Genomic DNA, 20908 nt, shown 5'->3' with positions numbered 1-20908 from the left:
CACTGCTAGGAATTTACCTTAGGTAAATACTTGCAAAAGGACACCAAGATACATGTGTGAAAATGTTTCCTAGAGTGCTGTTTTCAATCGTAATAAACCAGAAATAACCTAAATGTGCATCGGAGGGTTTTGCATTGGTTTTAAAGACAACCAATAAAAAGATGAGTTCCACCTCCATGCCAGGATGGAAAAGTCCTAAGTATGTTCAATGAAAAAAGCAAGATGAAGAAGAGTATGCAGTCAGTATGTTCCCATCCAATTTTTGTAAAAAGTAGGTCTAAGATGAAAATGAAAACAATTTTTAATTTTTTTTTTTATTGTTTATTTTTGAAAGAGACAGAGTGAGAGAGGGAGGTACAGCAAAAGAGGGATACACAGAATTTGAAGCAGGCTCTAGGCTCTGAGCTGTCAGCAGAGGCTGATGCAGGGCTTGAACTCACAAGCTGTGAGATCATGACCTGAGCCGAAGTGGGATGCTCAACTGACTGAGCCACTCAGGAGCCCCTGAAAACAATTTTTTTAAGAATATCTGCAAGTTCTAGTTGTAGAGAGAGTCTGAAGATAGGAGGTGTAAAGTAGGAGAAATCAGTAGGAGATACTAGTCTTCTTTAGGCTGCTCCATACCCAAAACCATTTCAATTTGAAGAGAATTTCAAAAGATGAGAAGCAAATACTCCCCTTCCCATCTTTCTCGTCATGGGTGCAAGCCTGAGACCAATTAGGTCCTCCTGCTCTGGACACTGACTCCTAGGTGGTGAAAGCAAGGTGCAGAGGAGTAAGGTCACTGAGAGAGATCTCCAGAAGAGCTGGAAGTTAATAAGCACAATCACGCAGCAGGACCTGGGACAGCAAGTGTCCAATGGCAGTCAGTGTGGTAAAGAGAGACAGCCCTTATTATAATGCGGTGACCATGCCTTGATTCCCTCAGCTTCTGCAAATCTCCCCAGCCTGGGGCTCTAAGCTATAAGCTATGAGCTAGCTAACATTTTGCAAATAATTATTTTCTGATTAAGTTATTTAGAGCTACTTTCTGTCCTGTGCAACCAAGAACCCTGACCCTGTTCTTTTACAGCATTTTCCTACAGTTGTTCTGTTGGTCTTGTTTTTTTTTTTGATTTTTGGGGTGTGTGTGTGTGTGCGCGCGCGCGTGTGTGTGTGTGTTTGACTGAAGGTTGGTAAAATACTTTTTGTGCTCCCTTAAATATGTGAACTTAACAATTTCTTATCTAGCACTCTGAGCAACAGTGAGACTGGCAGGAGAATAAACAATCTATTTAAAAGAAAATATCACAGCATTTTTTAAAAGGGGGCAGGGTAAGTTCTCTCAAAGAACTTGAATATTACTTAGGAAAACATTCACCATAGCTGCCCCTCCCACTTCCTCCTCTCTCCTCCCAAGGATTTCATGCCCACAATTGGCTCATTGCCTTACAAATTTGATACAATGGAAAAGCGGAAAAAAGCAAGAAAACAGCACTTTCCAAAGGGAAATGGGAAAATTTAACTGTACATACTTGGAAAGTAGACTAAAAACTTAGACAAGAGCAAGGAGGTAATATCCTCAAAACGTGGAAAATCTAGAATATATATCTAAGACAACTACACCTCACTTCAAATAATTTCAATATATAAAAATCTGAACTAAAGACAGCTATGGGAATAAAGTCTTTATTTTTTAGAAGTCTTTTCTTTCTTCAAAGAATTCCTATGCAATAGTCCTAAGTAAGCTGCCAAAGTGCATTTTAAAATTATTTTTGTCAAAATAATATATAAACATATATTTCAAAAGATATATAAAGACTTATAATAAAAAATTAGTCGAGAGAAGATGACACACTAGGAATCCCAGGAATACATGCTCTCATCTAGACAAATATCGCACTGGCATAATTTGACTGATGGAACTATTCTGGAACCCTGGAGTCTACTCAAAAGCTTGCAGCTTCCAGAGGAAGGCTTCGACAGTAAATCATAGTTACTTTCAGCCAATTTCAACTCAGTATGGTAGCAGCTACTCACCCTTAGCGCCCCTCACCTCCCAGTAGGCAGCCATGTACATATTCCTAGTGCAGCCTACACCAGCTTATGGGACCTTGTCTTCCAAATATCAGAGATCTGTGTTCTTATCATTGACCGCTGCTTATGAGTACAGAACCAGGCCACCTTGTTGAAATCCCCACATGGATTTTAAGATCTACAGCCTTTTTTTTCTTCTTTTATCCCGCTTTTTCCTCTTTTAAGATTTAGGCATTTAAGACATGACATCCATGTTTGTGTGAATATAAGCTTTCAACTCTTCTGAGTAACTAATCACAGGGATGCAATTGCTTGATTTTACGGAGTATGTTTAGTTTTGTAAGAAAACACCAACTGTCTCCAAAAGTGGCCATACCATTTTGCGTGCTGTGGGTTTTTCATAACTGCCATATTGTGTAGTAAGTAGCAGAGTTTTTGTATGCCACATAATGGATGATTTCACCTATATGACATTCTAGAAAAGTCAAAAGTATAAAGATAGTAAAAATATCAGCAGTTGCCAGAGGCTAGGGGCCAGGGAGGATGGAGAGGGATGAGTCAGTAGAATGCAGACTTGCAGAGCTCTGACACTACTCAGTATATTACTATAATGATGGATATATGTCATTAAAATGTATCAAAACCCAGGGGCGCTGGGATGGCCCAGTCAGGTGAGTGTCAAACTCTTGATTTCATCTCAGGTCATGATGTTACAGTTCGTGGGATCGAGCCCCATGTCGGGCTCTTCTTCATTATTAATGCCCTCTAACATTAATGGTATATAGTAAAACCTTGGTTTGTGAGCATAATTTGTTCTGGAAACACGCTTGTAATCCAAGGCACTTGTATATGGAAGCGATTTCCCCATAAGAAATAAAGTAAATTCAGATGATTGTTCCACAACCCAACAACATTCATATAAAAATTATTACAATACTGTAATAAAATACAAAATAATACAGAAAACACAAAATATAAAGAAAAATAAGCAAATCAACCTGCACTTACCTTTAATAACCTTCATGGCTGGTGTGAGGGAGACAGGAGAGAGGAGGGTTATTGGGTAGGACGACTTTCACCATCACTAACAGAATCACTGCTATCTATTGACTCAAAAGAATCTTTTTCTGCATGGGAGCCACTGTATATGCTTGCACGGATGCTGACTGCAGTGCAGTATTGATAAACTCTTGTCATGTACTGTATTTCATGTAACTGGCAATAAGGCAGCAGGGGAAAGGGTCTCTATTGTAGGCAGCCTCACCTAGAATGAAGCAAAGCATTCCTAAACTCACTCTTGTCTGGAAAAGCAAAGGACTGTCCATAGGTGCTTTAAGTGATAAAAATACATTAGTGCCAGTTGTGGGCACCTTCCAATGTTCTGAAAAATCACTGATTTCTGTCAAACACCACAGCCTGAGCATGGGAGATGATCACCAACAGTCCTGAGTAGAAGGGAGGGAGAGAGAGAGAGGGAAGAACCATTGGCTCAGTTCTTCTCAGTAATCAGGTGACCTTTGGCTTCATATACTACTCTTACTGCCAAGACATCGCTCATTTATCAAGTTAACATTTATTAGAAATGTCTGTTCATCTTGTGGAACACTCGCAGAACAAGTTACTCACAACCCAGGGTTTTACCTCATTTGTTATAATTGATGTTTCTATACTGACACATCAATATCATAAAAAGTTCATGATTTAGATTAGGGTTCACTCTCGGTGTACATCCTGTGGTTTTGAACAAAATTTTTTTAAATGTTTATTTATTTATTATGAGAGAGAGAGAGAGAAGGAAGGAAGGAAGGAGAGAGGGAGGAAGAGGCAGACAGAGAGGGAGAGAGAGAATCCCAAGTAGGTTCCACATGTGCTCCCTCTCTCTCTGTCCTTCCCTCACTCATGCGGTGTCTCTCTCTCAAAATAAATAAACTTAAAAAAAAAAATGGTGAAGGAGACTATACATGTTTGAGGGCAGGCAGGATATGGGAAACTTCTCTACTTTCTACTGAATGTAGCTGTGAATGAAAAGTGGCTTTAAAAAATAAGGTCTGGGGAGCCTGAGTGGCTTAGTCGGTTGAGCGTCTGACTTTGGCTCAGGTCATGATCTCACACTCTGAGTTCAAGCCCCATGTCAGGCTCTCTGCTGACAGCTCACAGCTTGGAGCCTGCTTTGGATTCTGTGTCTCCCCTCTCTCTGCCCCTCCCCCACTCACACTCTGTCTCTCTCAAAAATAAACAAACACTTTTAAAAAAAATAAGGCCTATTAAAAAAAAATCCACACCGCAGCTAATATGGTATACGATGGTAAAAAACAAAAATTTTCCTTTAAGGTCAATAACAAGACAGGAAGTCTACTTTTGCCACTTCTATCTAAATAGGTATCCATACTGGAAAGGAAAAAATGAAGTTATCTGTTTGTAGATGACATGTTCTTATATGTGGGAAACCTTAAAGATTCCACAAAAATTGTAGAACAAATTAAGTAAAGTAGCAGCATACAAAATTAAAATGCAAAAATGTTGCATTTCTGTACACTAACAATGAACAATCCAAAAAGGAAAATTCCATTTACAATAGCATTGAAAAATATTATCTAAAATGAACTTAATCAAGGTGATACACAGAAAAAACTGCAAACACTTGAAAAAAATTAAAGACCTAAATAAATGAACAGACATCCCACAGTCATAGATAAGACTTGATATTGTTAAGATTTCAACACCACTCAACAAAATCTACAGATTAATGTGATTCCTATCAAAATCCCAAAGATTTTTTTTTTTTTTTTGGCAGAAATAGAAAATTGCATCCTAAAATTCATATGGACTCTCAAAGAACCCTCTATGGCCAAAACAATCCTGAAATAGAAAAATAAAGTTGTACGACTCTCAATTCCTGATGTCAAATTTACTACTAAACTACAAAGTATGGTACTGGCATGAAGACAGATATGCCAGTGGACCAGAACAGGGAGACCAGAAATGAACTCTCGTACATGTGGTCAAATCATTTTTTGACAAGTGTGCCAAGACCACTCAGTGGAAAAAGGACAGTCTTTTCAACAAATGGTGCTGGGAAAAGTGGATATCCTCACGTAAAAGCATTAAGTTGGACCCTTATACCATATACAAAAATTACTCAAAAGGGATTAATGACCTAAAAAAAAAAAAGACCTAACACTATAAACTCTTAAAAGGAAATGCAAGAGAAAAGCTTTATGACACCAGTTTAGCAATGATTTCTTGGATGTGTCACCAAAAACACAGTCAACAAAAGATAGCTAAATTGAACGATATCAAACTTTTAAACATTTTGTGCATCAAAGGACACCTATCAACAAAGCAAAAAAGCAGCCCACAGACTGGGAGAAAATATTTTCAAGGCACCTGATTAATACCCAGAATATATAAAGAATTCCTAGAACTCGACAACAGCAACAACAACAAAAAAGGTCCGATTTATAAATAGACAAAACAATTAAATAGACATTTCTCCAAAGAAGATATACAAATGGTCAATAAGCACATGAAAAGATGCTCAACATCACCAATCATTATGGAAATGCAAACCAAAACCACACTAAGGTATCACCTTACAACCATCAAAACATCTAGAATCCAAAGGAAAGAAGTGCTGGCAAGGATGTGGAGAAAAAGGAACCCTTAACGCACTGTTGGTAGGAATGTGAATTAGTGCAGCCACTGTGGAAAACGGTATGGAGGTGTCTCAAAAAGCTCAAAATAGGGAGCACCTAGATGCCTCAGCTGGTTAAGAATCTGACCAAGCCCCGCACTGGGCTCTGCACTGAGCATGGAGCCTACTTGGGATTCTCTCTCTCCCTCTCTCTGCACCTCCCCTGTGCAAATGTATGTCCTCTCTCTCTCTCTCTCAAAATAAACATTTTTTTAAAAATTAAAAATAGAAATACCACATGATCCACTAACTCCACTCCTGGGTATCTAGCCAAAGAAAACTATGTTTACTGCAACATTATTTACAATATCCAAGTGTCCACTGATAAATGAATAAAAAAGACGTGGCTGATGACACAAACATAATGGAATTATTACTCAGCCATTAAAAAAAGGAGATCTTGCCATTTGTAACAACATGGATGGACCTAGATGGTTTTCTGTTACATTAGTGAAGTCAGTCAGCAAATGACAAATACCGTATGATTTCACTCATATATGTATAATCTGGAAAACAAAACAATACACAAACAAAAAGCAGAAACAGACCTGTAAATACAGAGAACTGATAGTTGCCAGAGGGAAGTGGGTAAGGGTATGGACAAAATGGGTGAAGGCAAGTGGGAGATACAGGCTTGCAGTTATGGAATGAAGAAGTCATAGGAATGAAAGGTACACCACGGGGAATATAATCAATGGTAGTGTAACAGGGCTGTATGGTGACAGGCAGTAGTTACACTTGTGGTGAGCATAACATAATGCATAGAATTGTCCAATCACTATGTTGTACACCTGAAACTAATATAACATGTATATTAACTATATGCCGCAATTTAAAAAAGTATCACATGGGACACCTGGGTGGCTCAGTCAGTTAAGCAGCTGACTTCAGCTCAGGTCACGATCTTGCCAATCCCAAGTTCAAGTCCCACGTCGGGTTCTGTACTGTCAGCTCAGAGTCTGGAGCCTGTTTCAGATTCTGTGTCTGTCTCTCTCTCCCTCCCTCTCTCTCTGCCTCTCTCCAGCTTACGCTCTGTCTCTCTCTCTCAAAAATAAACATTAAAAAAATTTATCATTTAGCAAATATACACAAAAGTGGAATCCTCAAAGATCAAAATTCACTGGTCATTTTCTGGAACTTGTGCTATACTTGTTTGGACTCAAACTTAAAAGAGGAACAGAGGGAGGAAGAGATGGAAGGCGGTAAAAATATTAGGTAGTAAAAATATTAAGACTCAACAATAAAATAAAATAAAGACAGGGAAGGAAAAAAAAACACGAGATACTACTTCACACCCATTAAGATGGCTCTTTAAAAAAAAAAAAAAAAAAAAAGGGCCCCAGAAAATAACAAGTGTTGAGTAGGGTGTAGAGAAATCAGAACACTTGTACTTGCTGGTAGGAATGAAAAACGATATAGCCACTGTAGAAAACACTATGGCAGTTCCTCAAAAAATTAAACACAGAATTACCGTTCAGTCCAGTCATTCATTCCATTTCTGGGTGTACAACCAAACAAACTGAAAGCAGGGACTTAAACAGATACTGGTACACCTGTGTTCACACCAGCCTTATATACAATAGTCAAAAGGCAGAAGCAACCCAAATGTCCATCAGTGGATGAGCAGATAAACAGAATGTGGTATATACATACAATGGAAGAAAATCCTGACACAGGCCAGAACATGAATGAACCTTGAAGACATTATGCTAAGTGAAGTCACATGCTATGTTACACTAAGTCAGTCACAAAAAGACAAATATTGCATGACTCCACCTACATAAGGTACCCAGAATGAATACATAGAGAGAGAAAAGTAGAAGAGAGGTTGTCAGGCTGAGAGTAGGGAGAATGGGGAGTTTCTTTTTAATGGGTACAAGCTGTGGTGATAAAAAGTTTGAGATGGATAGTGGTGATGGCTGCACAATGTGTAGCCTAATGCCACTGGTATACTGAGAAATGGTGAAAATGGTAAATTGTATTGTATATATTTATAGGTGTATACATATGTATATATATATATAATTTTACAATAAAAAATATTCACCTCCAGCTCTATTCATTCATCTATTCCTCGGTCTTCTCCAAAAGTAATCATCCTCAACTACCATGTTCTGTTTCCTGGTATTTAATTCAGCATTTCTATATAACATACATACCACTGCTTCTTACAGTTTTATCAATTACCTACATATCTTCTGCCACGGTAGACGAAGCTTAAAAAACCAGCAGCACCTCCACATTTCACTTCTCTTAATCCCTACCTTAAATGGCAATATGACAGTTTGTGGTTAAGAAGCCAATCAACAGATGTTAACATTTGCTTCCTATCCTAATTCACCTATTTTTCTAAGAATCTATCATATTTCCCCACATTTCAATACCCATGTATCAGTCCTACTCCTCGTCCTCCTCTTCAGTGCCCTTCGGCACACTGCTCAGCCAGAACTAGCCACTCTTCAGCTGGGGACTTGGTTGTCATCCCAGGGCTTTCCTCTCTGGCTTCAGAGTTGGAGCTTCTATTTACTGAAGCCCTGTTCTCTTCTCTCATGGTTTATTCTCGTTTTGTTAGGACACAATGCCTAATAATTTTCTAAGAAATGCTACACGGATACAAGTTTTTGCTGTTGCTCTTGAATGTCCTTCTTTCTTCCTCTGGCACTTGACTGGTGGTTTGGCTAGATACAGAACGCTATGCTGAACGTAGAACTTGACACGCTGTATCTCCACCTTCCATCATTAATTCTTACATGCTGAAAAGCTGGATGTCATGTATATTCCTAAACCCTCCTAAGTGACCCTGAAAGCTTTTGAGACATTTTCATTATTTCTGGTGTGCTTGAAGTAATTTAAGGGGTGCCTAGGTGGCTCAGCTAATTGAGCATCTGACTTGATTTTGGCTTGAGTCATGATCCCAGGGTTGTGAGATCAAGCCCTGTCTGGCTCTGCCCTTGCAGCAAGGAGCCTGCTTGAGATTATCTGTCTTTCCTTCTCTCTGCCCCTCCTCCCAGGCACATGCTGTCTCAAAATAAATAAACACTTAAAAAAAAAAAAATTTCATAATAATTGCCTGGTATTGGCCTGTTTTCATTCATTATGCTTGGCACTATATAGCTTTTTTCAATCTGGAAACTCAAATCCTAAAATAAATTTTCTGGCATTTACCTATACATGGTAGATAACCTCTGGTAAACATATATGATAAAACATTGTGTTCTCTGATATATAGGATCATATGGCTACTAAGGAAATCGGCTTTGGAATCTGACAGACCAGACTCAACCCTAAGCCTCACTACTTAACCAGCTCTGGTACGTGGGGAAACTAACTTCTTTAAAACCATACATGAATAGGGACTTATTAAAAACTATAATTTTTTTAGTTTTTAATAGGGGCACCTGGGTAACTCAGTCAGTTACGCATCTGACTTTTGATTTCGGATCAGGCATGATTTCATCATTCATGAGATCAAGCCCCAAATGGGGCTCTGTGCTGACAACGCAGAACCTGCTTGGAATTCTCTCTCTCTCTCTCTCTCTCTCTCTGCACTTCCCCTCATTGCTTGCACTCTCTCTCACTCTCTCTCAAAATAAGTAAAATTTTAAAAAAAGATGACACATGTAAACCACTTGTATAAAAGCAATACATGTATATAAATAAATGTACAATAAATGTTACCTATTATTAAAATATCAAAAATTGAATTGGGCAGATACTATAAACACTGTCAAATCTGTGAAGACTGCCATTTTAAGGAAATAAGACTAACGAAGTGGGAGGCAGCCAATGGGTAGAGGGTTTTCTTTTAGGGTGATAAAAACATTTTGGATCTTAAAAGAGGTGGTGGTTACATAACATTGTGAAAATACCAAATGTCACTGAAGTGTAGAGTTTAAAATGATTAATTTTATGTTATGTAATTTTCACCTCAATAAAGAAAAAAAGAAAGCAGGAAAAAGAAAGGCAATACAAGGAAGAAGTCAAAAATTGTTGAAAAGGGACAATGGAACTGACATTCTTTCCTCTAAATTCTTTTGAAGCCTTCCTCTATATAATCCTTTTTTAATTTTTTAACTGAATAACCAATAATGATAACGTTGGGATGACAAACACTTCCTTTTTAATGGAATATCAACACATAATTAAGGCTGATTGAGAGATCAACATATAATTAAGAAAAGAGTATGTGAAGTTTCTTCAGCAAGAAAATGTATAAAAGAGGAAAGCTAGAAGATGCACCTGAATCTGTAATACAGCTGCATACACACACACACACACACACACACACACACACATACACGCGTATTAAAAAGCTGAGAGGATGAAAGACAATGAATAAAGTTTTTTTTCTTTAAAAAAATCACTATATATCAGAAGACTAAGCTTAAAGCATTTCCTTACAATAAATAAGGGAATCCACCCACATCTAACATCTTTCCAATAAAAGAGGAAGCAAATTACTTCCTACTGATTTCAGACTAAGAGGAAATATTGTTATATGCATCTTTTTTCATTTTCAACACTTCCCAAATTGTGCTCTAAGGAACACTGTTTAGAAGATATTTAATATACTACAAAAGAAAAAAAGGGAGAAGGGGGAAGTAAAGGAGAAGAAGAGAAAGAAAAAAAAAGGAAAAGAAAAGCAGCACATTCAAGTTTCACTCTTGGGAGATTTACAAGGCATAGTAGTATATTAAAGGTTCTGCAGTAAGAAAGCCAGTTCACAACTCTATTAAACCTACATTTGTCTGATTTATTAAGTATAGACCAGTTCCTAAGCTATGTCTGTTAAACACATAATGCATCACTTTGTTAAAGACTGCTTAGATTTATACCAGATAACATATAAATTAGGGAAACTTCAATATTAGCCTGAGGGATAAGATTACCACACATATCAAAGAATAATCAATTATCTGAATAAAACATTGTTTCAAATTACCACCAGGTCAGAGCAAGATCTTAGTGGCAATAAAGGAGGGGAGAGAAGGTGGTTAATAGGAGGAAAAGAAAAAACAATCTGGGAAGAGTTTAGCCTTCAACTTCCCTTTTTGAGATGTCCGTGTCCTGTCAATTCTGACTGCTTATTAAACAAAACATTTGCAGTTAAAGAAGAACTTAAATATCTGTCTCTTCAGTACAAGTATAAAATTTCACGTTGCCGTAATAAACCATATCCCAAAACAGTTAAATACTGCCTAATTTAAGCATAAAAGCATTTGCAATGTGAGTTTCTTTTACTCAGAGCAAAGATGCTCAACCAAGTGTGAACCTGGCACCGTATTTCTTGTTTGGGGGGAAATCACAGAAAACACATGGAATAAGAGGGCAAAGGAAAATCCAACTGGAAATGTTTGCTGAGAGAAAACTTACAAGGAAATAAAGACACATTTTTCATGGAGACATGATCATCTTTGACCCAAAAAGGATTCACTACTGATCATTACTAATGTCTCCAATAACGTGGAAACCAAACAAGAAAATCAATCATTTAGGTACTAGAGACAGCCATTCCCTTGGAGAGGTTAATCCTAACAGGCAAACTACTTGCAAGTTATTTATTTTTATTTCATTTCACAGGGAAAAACTACAGCTACCTGTTCATCCTTTCTCTCATACAAGGGGAGTGGAGTGAGCAACGGAAGCCAACAAAACCTCACTAGCCATTTATCCCCCAATTACAAATGTGGGAGGGCAAGACAAACCAGGCACAGCACAGGTATTATATTCCACAGATAATTCCACATTATTTATATGCTATTACCACTGCCATTACCATAGGGGTGACAAGGTCAGTTGGCTAAAGCAACTACTGGCTAACTAACAAACCATGTAGATATTTTTTTAAGGAATAACGTTTGAAAAAGGCAAGAACTAGACAAAAAAGCTAGATACATTAAAGCAGACAGAATAAACTTCAATCTTGGTGACCAATTACAAATTAAATTTGGGAATTTTTTTTTTAACTTTTTAAAACTTTTTTACATTTTATTTTTGAGAGAGAGAGAGAGACAGAGACAGACAGACAGAGTAAGACAGAGAGTGCTCGTGGGCGAGCATGAGCAGGAGAGGGGCAGAGAGAGAGGGAGACACAGACTCCAAAGCAGGCTCCAGGCTCTGAGCTGTCAGCACAAAGCCCGACTCGGGGCTTGAACTCGTGAACTGCGAGATCATAACCTGAGCCAAAATCAGACACTTAACTGACTGAGTTACCCAGGAGCCCCAAATTTGGAAATCTTTTAATGTTTTTTTTTTTTTTTTAATTTCTGAGAGAGAGAGAGAGACAGCGTGAGCAGGGGACAGTCAGAGAGAGAGGGAGACACAGAATCTGAAGCAGGCTCCAGGCTCTGATCTAGCTGTCAGCACAGAGCCCGATGCGGGGCTCGAACCCACAGACCGTGAGATCATGACGTGAGCTGAAGCAGGATGCTCAACTGACTGAGGCACCCAGGCGCCCCCCAAATTTGGAAATCATAATTCAGTGGCATTAATTCATGCGGGGGCTCTATGAAGTCAGAAAACAACATATCAAAACACTTCCCAGCAAAGTATATTCTTGGTGAAGTTATCAAAATCTAAGGTCTGAAAACGCAATGTATAGATCCAGAAACTGAACTTTATCAGTAACCTAAAAAATGATCAATCAGCCTCGTGACTAACAAGTCAGAAGAAACTAATTTAGTCAGAAGACAAGAGAACCAAGCAAAACTAGCACACCAGGTTAATTTACCACGAGGATACCCTTACAGTGATCAGAAAACTCGTCCTCTACCCAGACTAGTCATACTCCTCTTCCAGATAACTACTAACCTGATTTGAGTGAGTCAGTATTTGGTGGACACAGAATGAAAAAGCAGTAATATAAGAGTGTCACCCGGGAGAGTGTCTTGACTAGGTCATAGGAGGCCTGAGGGACACTCCTGTACCATCGGAGAGAACACAAGTCTGATAACTGCAAACTCCTATTCCAGACACTCCTCTTCTCCAGATTCAAAATTTACATCCCTCATTCTTTTCCCTACCACCCACATTTTCTGTACATGTGTACTGTCACCGACTAAACCGTGTGACAGTGTTGCTCTCATGCATCTGTGATGTTAAGCATCGTTCCGACTGTGTCCCACCTAACTAGGAGAAAACAAATTTATTTCCCTATTTTCAAGTTCTTAAAGAGCACTTCTAACAGCCTCATGTAGTTATCGTTGTAATAGAAACTACAAAGAAGTAGGTTTGGGTTTTTCTGTAGTTTCTGTAGACACCAACATTTACTAATCCTGCACAGAAAAGAAACACTTAAGAAAGTCCAACTGGACACAACTTAATATGGCAAAATTTAAATATACATAGGTTCAAAGCAAATTGGTAAAAACTAACCACTTAGAAAAACAACTTGTGGCTCACTCATTTAAGGACAAAGATCGATTCATGTGTTTAAACAACTATTATAAAAGGACTCTATGTCTCGTCTATATAATGCTTTACAAAGCGTTCTCCCACTCACTATAACATTTAATTCTCAGCAAAAATTTAAATTCAGTCTCCAAGAAAGAGATTTCTTTTTTTTTTTTTTTAATGTTTTATTTATTTATTTCTAGGAGAGAGACAGAGAGACAGCGTGAACAGGGGAGGGTCAGAGAGAGAGGGAGATACAGACTCTGAAACAGGCTCCAGGCTCTGAGCTGGCAGTCAGCACAGAGCCCGACGCGGGGCTCGAACCCATGAACCGCGAGATCATGACCCAAGCGAAAGTCGGACGCTTAACCGACTAAGCCACCCAGGCGCCCCGAAAGAGATTTCTAAAAGAGCATGAAGGGAATAATCCAAAATAAAAACCACTGAAGTTTCAACTGACATTTACAGTTAATTTTTCATACATATATTTTTTGCTTTGGAATGAGAAAATATATTGAGATTACAGAGTAGACACAAATTCCTTCTCTCATAAAACATATATGTACTCTTAGGTTATAAATGTATTAAAATTATTTAAACGGGCCTTGAGAAATATTGTTCTGAACGGAATAATTACACTTAGAAAATTATGCAAGTTTATAAAAGAGACAAAGTCAGACTGTGGTTTGCCCACCAATTCCTGTCCAGATCCTCTACCAAATACTTATTCAAATGCTTGGTACACTTATACCCCATTATAAACTGCTCTATGTAAAAAATACATGTTATTGCTCATCTCTACCTTAGGATGAATAAATTTAAGTGAATGAATCCACTTGATTTTAAACCTCATCCCCTACTGTGAAACAGAAGACAAAAACCATAGTGTAATGGAATCCAGGCATTAACTTGGTTAAGAAGTATTGTATGGAGTCTATGAAATTATATCACAAACACCTGATGATGTCAAAGGTCAGTTCTTATTAACAGCGTTGTATCCCACTTAAGTCCATTAAATAAACAAACAAAGCCATACAGAGCACCAACATAATAAAAATAAAGTTTATATTATGAGTACATCATCTTCTATGGTTTAGAAATCTTCTCTACATGAAAATACAGCATGAAAACATCAATACTTGAAACAGAAAATTAAGAGTTCTTACCTTACTACATCATCGATATTGTTCCTGTATACGCCTTCAAGTCTTTCTGCAGGAAACCCCATTGCAATAATGTTTGGATAAATATCTGAGTACTTAAGTTAAGGAAATATCTGAAATATGCAATAATGCAAGCTACATGTACATTTTTAAAGCATTAGCTGATTACAGAAATTACCTATGCTAGCAAAAGGCTGTCAAATGTATTTATAATGTATCTATTTATAAACCATCATGCATAATTAAGAAACACAGGTGAATACATCAATTCCAAAAAAGATCCTCAAAATAATGATACAAGTAATTTTCAAATCCCTCTACCTAGGACATTAAAAATGCCCTCAAGGAAAAAACTAACTTCCACATTTACAGTACTTCGGCATATGCACACGAAAAACAAAAACCTCAGACTTTATAAATCACAGAACTCAAGTTATCTTGGGACAAAAACCAAGTATCAAAATAAAGACAAAAATAGCTACACAACTTCTAATTTTTTCATGATTATAAAAGGTACCACAGCATAGAGAAAGGGAGCTACAATTAAGAATTAGGAAGCCAGATTTAAGGCCTGGCTGTTCCTCTAACCAGTTATATAATTTAGACATGTGACTTTACATTTTCAGGCTTCAATTTCCTATTCCACATGATTGGGCTGAAACAACCACAGTGATCTCTTCCAGTCCTTGCTATTTGAAACCTAGTAATACCGAACTAAGGTAGAAACTTATTCTTGTTTTCCATCAAGGTAATCAACAATTAGCATGCCATTCTATTCATTTATGTCACACACTATAGTCGGCATAAACACAAACTTCTGCACTCCAGATGCATTAAAAAAAAAAACCCACACAAAAAAATCTACATTTCTATGTATTTTGGATCATACCAGCACTCATTTCTTCTTGAGCTCCACTATCCCTCTCTTCAATCTCATAATTTTCTGACATGGACCTTCCAAGACAGCCAGGCTAATCTGGCAAAAGCCACTCTTCAACACTATCCCTAAAGTGTCCTGCCTACCTACTTCTGGACCCATTCATTTTTCAAATACAATTCAAAATTCACCAAATCCAGTGCCCTTTTCTAGATCTTTTTTTTCCCTTCACTTTCTGCTGCATTCACATTGTTGAGTTGATTTCAATTATTTTTAATCCAAAAAGAATTATCAAATTACCAAAAGCTTTTATTTTAATATTATAATTTTTAAAAAGGTTTTATCCATAGTTTATCACACATTGATTGAACAGACCTAAAAAATATTTTAAGGAAAAAAAAGCACAACATATACAGTATACTACCTTTTATATGAAAAATATTTACTTTTTGGATGAAAGAACATGTACACATATATTTGCTTGAATCTGAACTTTTCAATGCACATGTGCACACAAAACACATACACACAAACACACAAATGGTAACTGAGAAACTAATACAAATGTTTGTTTCATAGAGAAGGGAAGAGGCAGGGGAAGGGGAAAAGCATACACTAAAATAACAGCAACAACAAACATGACTAAATATCAGTTTGACAACCAGGAGAAAGAATTTTTATTTGGACACTGCAATTGTACTGTACTTCTTGTTAGGAAGGACAATATAAGAACAAAAAGAATTACAAAGAAATTTTAAACTTCTGAGAGTTCATTTTTACTAATATCAGTCTGGATATCCTCAGGCTTTTTTTCTTTATATTGTAGGGGAAAATGAAATTATGCTAATATTTTAAGACTCATGATAATAGGCATAAGAGATACCATTATAAAATCAAGATATCAGTGGGGTGCCTGGGTGGCTCAGTCAGTTAAGCATTCAACTCTTGACTTCAGCTCAGGTTATGGTTTCATAGTTACTGGCTTCAAAAGCCTTGTTTCCATTGCTCTCTCTCTGCCCTTCCTCCATATACACACCCTCTTTTCTCTCTCTCTCTCTCAAAAATAAACATTAAAAAAGTAATTTAAAAAATCAAATATCAAAGTAAAAACACTGATTAAATATGAACTCACATTTGTTAAAAATCTATGTTCTCCAGGTCTTTTCACTGAAATGGCCTAAAAGCATGTTACCTTAGCAGAAGTAAGCAATCCTAAAACCCAGACTTCATCTCTAATATCATAATACATCAAAAGGTACTAAACTTCTTGGAACAACAGTTGATGACTGGTAAGAGGCAGGAAGGTACAAGGTGAGCCTGGGATTTCTTTCTGTGCCAGAGAACATGAAAGGTGTACAGAAACTAATGATCTATATCAGACAAATAAGCTGACATGAAGGACATCCCAATAACTAAAACTGTAACAATCTGAACATCAAAGGAAAAATTTAAATGCTAGTAAATTAAAATACCCTAAATAAAATTAAAACTTGGAGTCTATAAAGATGTTCAAAAGAAAAAAAGAACAAAATCTCTTTTTCATATATTTGAAGTGGCTATTAGAATAGTTCTTTCTTTACTTTGAAAATAGCTAACAGGGGCAGATTAAGTATTTATGCTACTTTTCCTGCAGGTACTATATTTCAGGGCAACCAAATAGCCCAATTTCATATGATAAAGACATACTTTACAGAAAAACACAAGAAAACAGAACTTTAAAAATCATATTTTTGCAAACCCTAATAAAATTATTGATTAGCCAAAGATCAACAACTGGTTCTAAAGCAATAAGTGAGTGGATGGTGAACTGAACTCTCTGGGACACCTGTGTGGGTCAGTCGGTTAAGTGTCAGACTTCAGCTCAGGTCATGATCTCACAGTTCATGAGCCCAAGCCCCACATCAGGCTCTGTGCTGACAGCTCAGAGCCTGGAGCCTGCTTCAGATTCTGTCGTCCTCTCTCTGCCCCTCCCCCACTCAGAGAATAAACATTTAAAAATTTGTTTTAAATAATAAAAAAAAGAACTGAACTTTCTTACAAAGTAATACCGCACAAAATACTTTCTACTGTAAGGTAACAATGGGCAGAAAAGACTGCCACCACCTAATTTCAGTGGTCAATCTCAGCATCATCAAGTTGAGATCCTATAACTTTTGATGTGATATATTATGAAGGACATAGCATTATCTATGATAGCCAAGCTATATTCAACCTGTGAATCCACCAAGCATTTAGATAGAACTATTCATTTACAAGAGTAAGAAAACAAGATAACTGACATTATAAGCAATAAACTGGATAAATTCAAAAGCTCTATAGTACATGATCCAGTCTATGCTCAGATGCCTTTTTATTTATTTATTTTTTGAATGTTTATTTGTTTTTGAGAGACAGAGTCAGAACATGAGCCAGGGAGGGGCAGAGAGAGAGAAGGAGACATAGAATCCAAAGCAGGATCCAAGCTCTGAGCCGTCATCGGAGAGCCCAATGTGGGGCTCAAACCCACAAACTGTGAGATTATGACTTGAGCCAAAGTCAGATGCTTAACCAACTGAGTCATCCAGGCAACCCTCAAATGCCTTTTTAAAAGGTGAGGAGGGGAGGGATGGGTAGCTACCCTTGATTTAAAAAGACTTAAGGGTTCTAAGAGCCAAGTTCACACGTACAATGCTGTTCTGGATATTGTTCTAGACAAACCAGCTATAAAGAACATCTCTGAGCCAACTAGAGAAATATGAATATGATCTGGGCATTAGATAAGATGAAAATTTACTGAAATGGAAAAGTAGACATTATTATTATTATTCACTGAAATAAAGGTTTCAAAAGAGAATATAAAGCATTACGCCATGTTGGCATAATAATGCATATATATCCATATGTATGGATACGCAGACAAAAAGATCTGTCTACATATGTAGACAAAAAGATTTACAAACTAAGGTACTAAAAGTAATCATCTCTAGGTGGCAGAAATATATATTTTTCTCATTTTTGTTTTATGTTTTCTATTTTTGGTACAATGCACCTGCAGTATTTCTATAAAAGATTTTGTAACTGTTTTTACAATTATCTCCAAGTCTATTTACTAATAAGCTATTACTTATAAGTATATTTACTAATAATTATTACTATTTAGTAATAATCATAACAAAATATTGTCCTGCATGACTTAGTTTCAACTCTGTATGTAGTTTTTTAAAACATGCTGAGTTTCTGCCAAAAAAAATGTATGCATATACACATACATATGCACATCCACACATACATATATATAATGATAAAAGTATCTAACACATAATAGCATTTACTATATGGCAATTTTTGTCACTTTAAGAATTTATAAACTCACCCCAACCTCAAAGGGTTCTCTATTAGAAAGGTTCCAAAACTACTAGGATTATCATTTTTAATATCACAAATATTAGCTTCACCTGTTATTCTCACATAAGAAAGTAATCCCACCTAAAAACGTAGCTCAATTCAAAGAGCTATGTTTTGGGGAGCCTGGGTGGCTTAGTTGGTTAAGCACCCAACTCTTGATTTCGGCTCAGGTCATGATGTCATTGTTCACTGGATGGATCTCCACATCAGGCTCTGACTAGCAGCGCAGAGCCGGCTTGGGATTCTCTCTTTCCTTCTCTCTCTGCCCCTCCCCTACTCATGCTCTCTTTCTCTCTCAAAATAAACAAATGTGTAAAAAAAGGAAGAAGCTACATTCAATTATCAAAATGTTTTAGGGTGTTATGCCCATACATGAGAAAATGAAGAGAATGGAGGCTCAAATGAAGCCTATAGCAGTATAATTCTTGAAAGTAAACAATCTTTACCTTGTAACTCAGTCTTAGGAGCAGGAACATCTAGAAAATGAGAAATAACACTCAGAAAAAAAAAATGAGGGAGCAATGTCAGCTGCCACTAATCCAGAATTCCCACCTAAAAAATTATAAATATACATCAGTCGAAAATATAAATTGAAATTACCCAAGTTTTTCTGAGCATTACAACAGAGAAATATTTTTTATTCAAAGAAATAATAATTACTGCTACTAACAAACTTCCTAACTGAATTCTTAATCTCAGTGAAAATGCTAGGAAGATTTTTTAGCCTTACAGAAAAACACCATAATACAAAGTCCCTTGAAACGCAGTTATTTTTACCAGAACTAAACTCAAATTTATCCTTACACTATGAATACTGATAAAGAAAATAAGGTTTTTTGATGAACTTAACTTAAAAACCTATTTGTCTATAACAATACATAAATGGGGAGTTACATACTCATTAAAGGAAACTCAATTGGTCCCCTCTTTCAATCACTTATCCAAACACACACTGAACATTCTGAGGAAGGAGCACTGAGAATGTAATGCTAAGTAAGCAAAGCCTACTGCACTGAAAGAGTTCCTGCTCTATCAGGGAAGACAGACACACAGACGTGCAACTGTGCCTAAGGCTCTACTGAATAGAAGATGAAGATATTTTAGGAGAAAAAGAGAGAGGGATAAATTCTGTTATGGCACAGAAAAAAGCTTCACAAAGTAGGCAACACATTAGATAATCTTTAAGAAGTCCGTCAGGCATCAACAGACAGAAGAACAAACAGAAGCAAATGTAACACTGCAAGCAGAACACAGGACAGGGTGGTGAAAATATATAAAATATCTGGAACAAGCAAGCAGGCCCATGCAGCTCGCACACAAAGCGCTATGGAGAAAGCAGCAGGACAGAAGATTAGGTCTAGTGCTAAGGATGCTGTGGCAGGGAGTTCAATTTAACCAGACAGATAAGGAGTCAAGAGGCCAGAATCAACATGCGGGTCTCTTGCAGAGCAGCAATCCAATCCCTTCTTTACACAGAATCGAGGAATTCAGTCTTGTTAAGGTTTCGTTTTCCTCAAATTCTCACCTTCCTTTTTCACAGTTCGAGACTTTACCCAAGACTTTGGCATCCATCCATTAGAAAGATGCAGAGAACATGTGCCACGGTACGGGGAAATACATTCCCATTTAATCCTAACAATCCTACAGAGAAATATTTTCATTTCATGAGTGATAAAATTGAGGGTCAAAAAGACAGGTAATCTGTGCAAGGTTCCACAGCCAATAAGTACTAAGTTATGATTCAAACCTGTTAGGTGCATAACCCAAAGCCCAGGCTTTTTATACCATGCTGCCTCACAAAAGGAGACTGAGATGTTTTTTATATTTCTAAATCAATTATAGAAAATTTATAAATGAAGCAGGCTCAAATGAAAGTGAATTTTACTAATCAAATGTTAAAACTTCTAAAAGATAATAAAAAAAATCACTGGCATTTCCAAAACTGAATGTCAGCAAAAGTGAGTGCTGATTTGAGGCAAATATTTCTTATGCCAAGACTTATACCAATAAACCTCTAATATGACTTTTTTCCTTACCAGTATGTTTAAATTTCTGACATACTTTTTTAGACAATTTAAACCAAATAAATATAAGTGAGAAAAAATAATATATGATTTCTAATACAGGACAGCCTTAACCTGCACTTACTGGATATACTTTTAAATAATAAATAGAAGGTTTAATATGGAATTCCTATCTAATGACTTATAAATGCTGAGCATAAAGAACTATACTAACTAGATCACTAAAGAAGGCCAATATTTTTGCCATCTAGTGATCTACTCATAGGCAGTGTGGTGCCATGGCTAAGAACATATGCTCTAGAGCCAAACTGCCTGGACTTGAACTCTAGCTTCAGGTACATCCTTTGCAAGTTGCATA

General features: G+C 36.9%; 1 protein-coding gene across 1 annotated transcript in view; it reads right to left on the bottom strand.

The window, feature by feature from the left end:
* The window catches only part of PTEN (phosphatase and tensin homolog), a 90925-nt gene that overhangs the window by 50853 nt on the left and 19164 nt on the right, over nucleotides 1-20908 (bottom strand). The window contains exon 3 of the mRNA XM_039238527.1: nucleotides 14269-14353. Coding sequence (XP_039094458.1) covers nucleotides 14269-14353 — 85 coding nt within the window. The remainder of the gene's footprint in view (nucleotides 1-14268; nucleotides 14354-20908) is intronic.

Source organism: Hyaena hyaena, unplaced genomic scaffold (genome assembly GCF_003009895.1).
Source record: "Hyaena hyaena isolate Hyena2069 unplaced genomic scaffold, ASM300989v1 scaffold_141, whole genome shotgun sequence".
NCBI classification, from domain to species: domain Eukaryota; kingdom Metazoa; phylum Chordata; class Mammalia; order Carnivora; family Hyaenidae; genus Hyaena; species Hyaena hyaena.
This window is presented reverse-complemented; position numbering and strand designations above follow the sequence as displayed.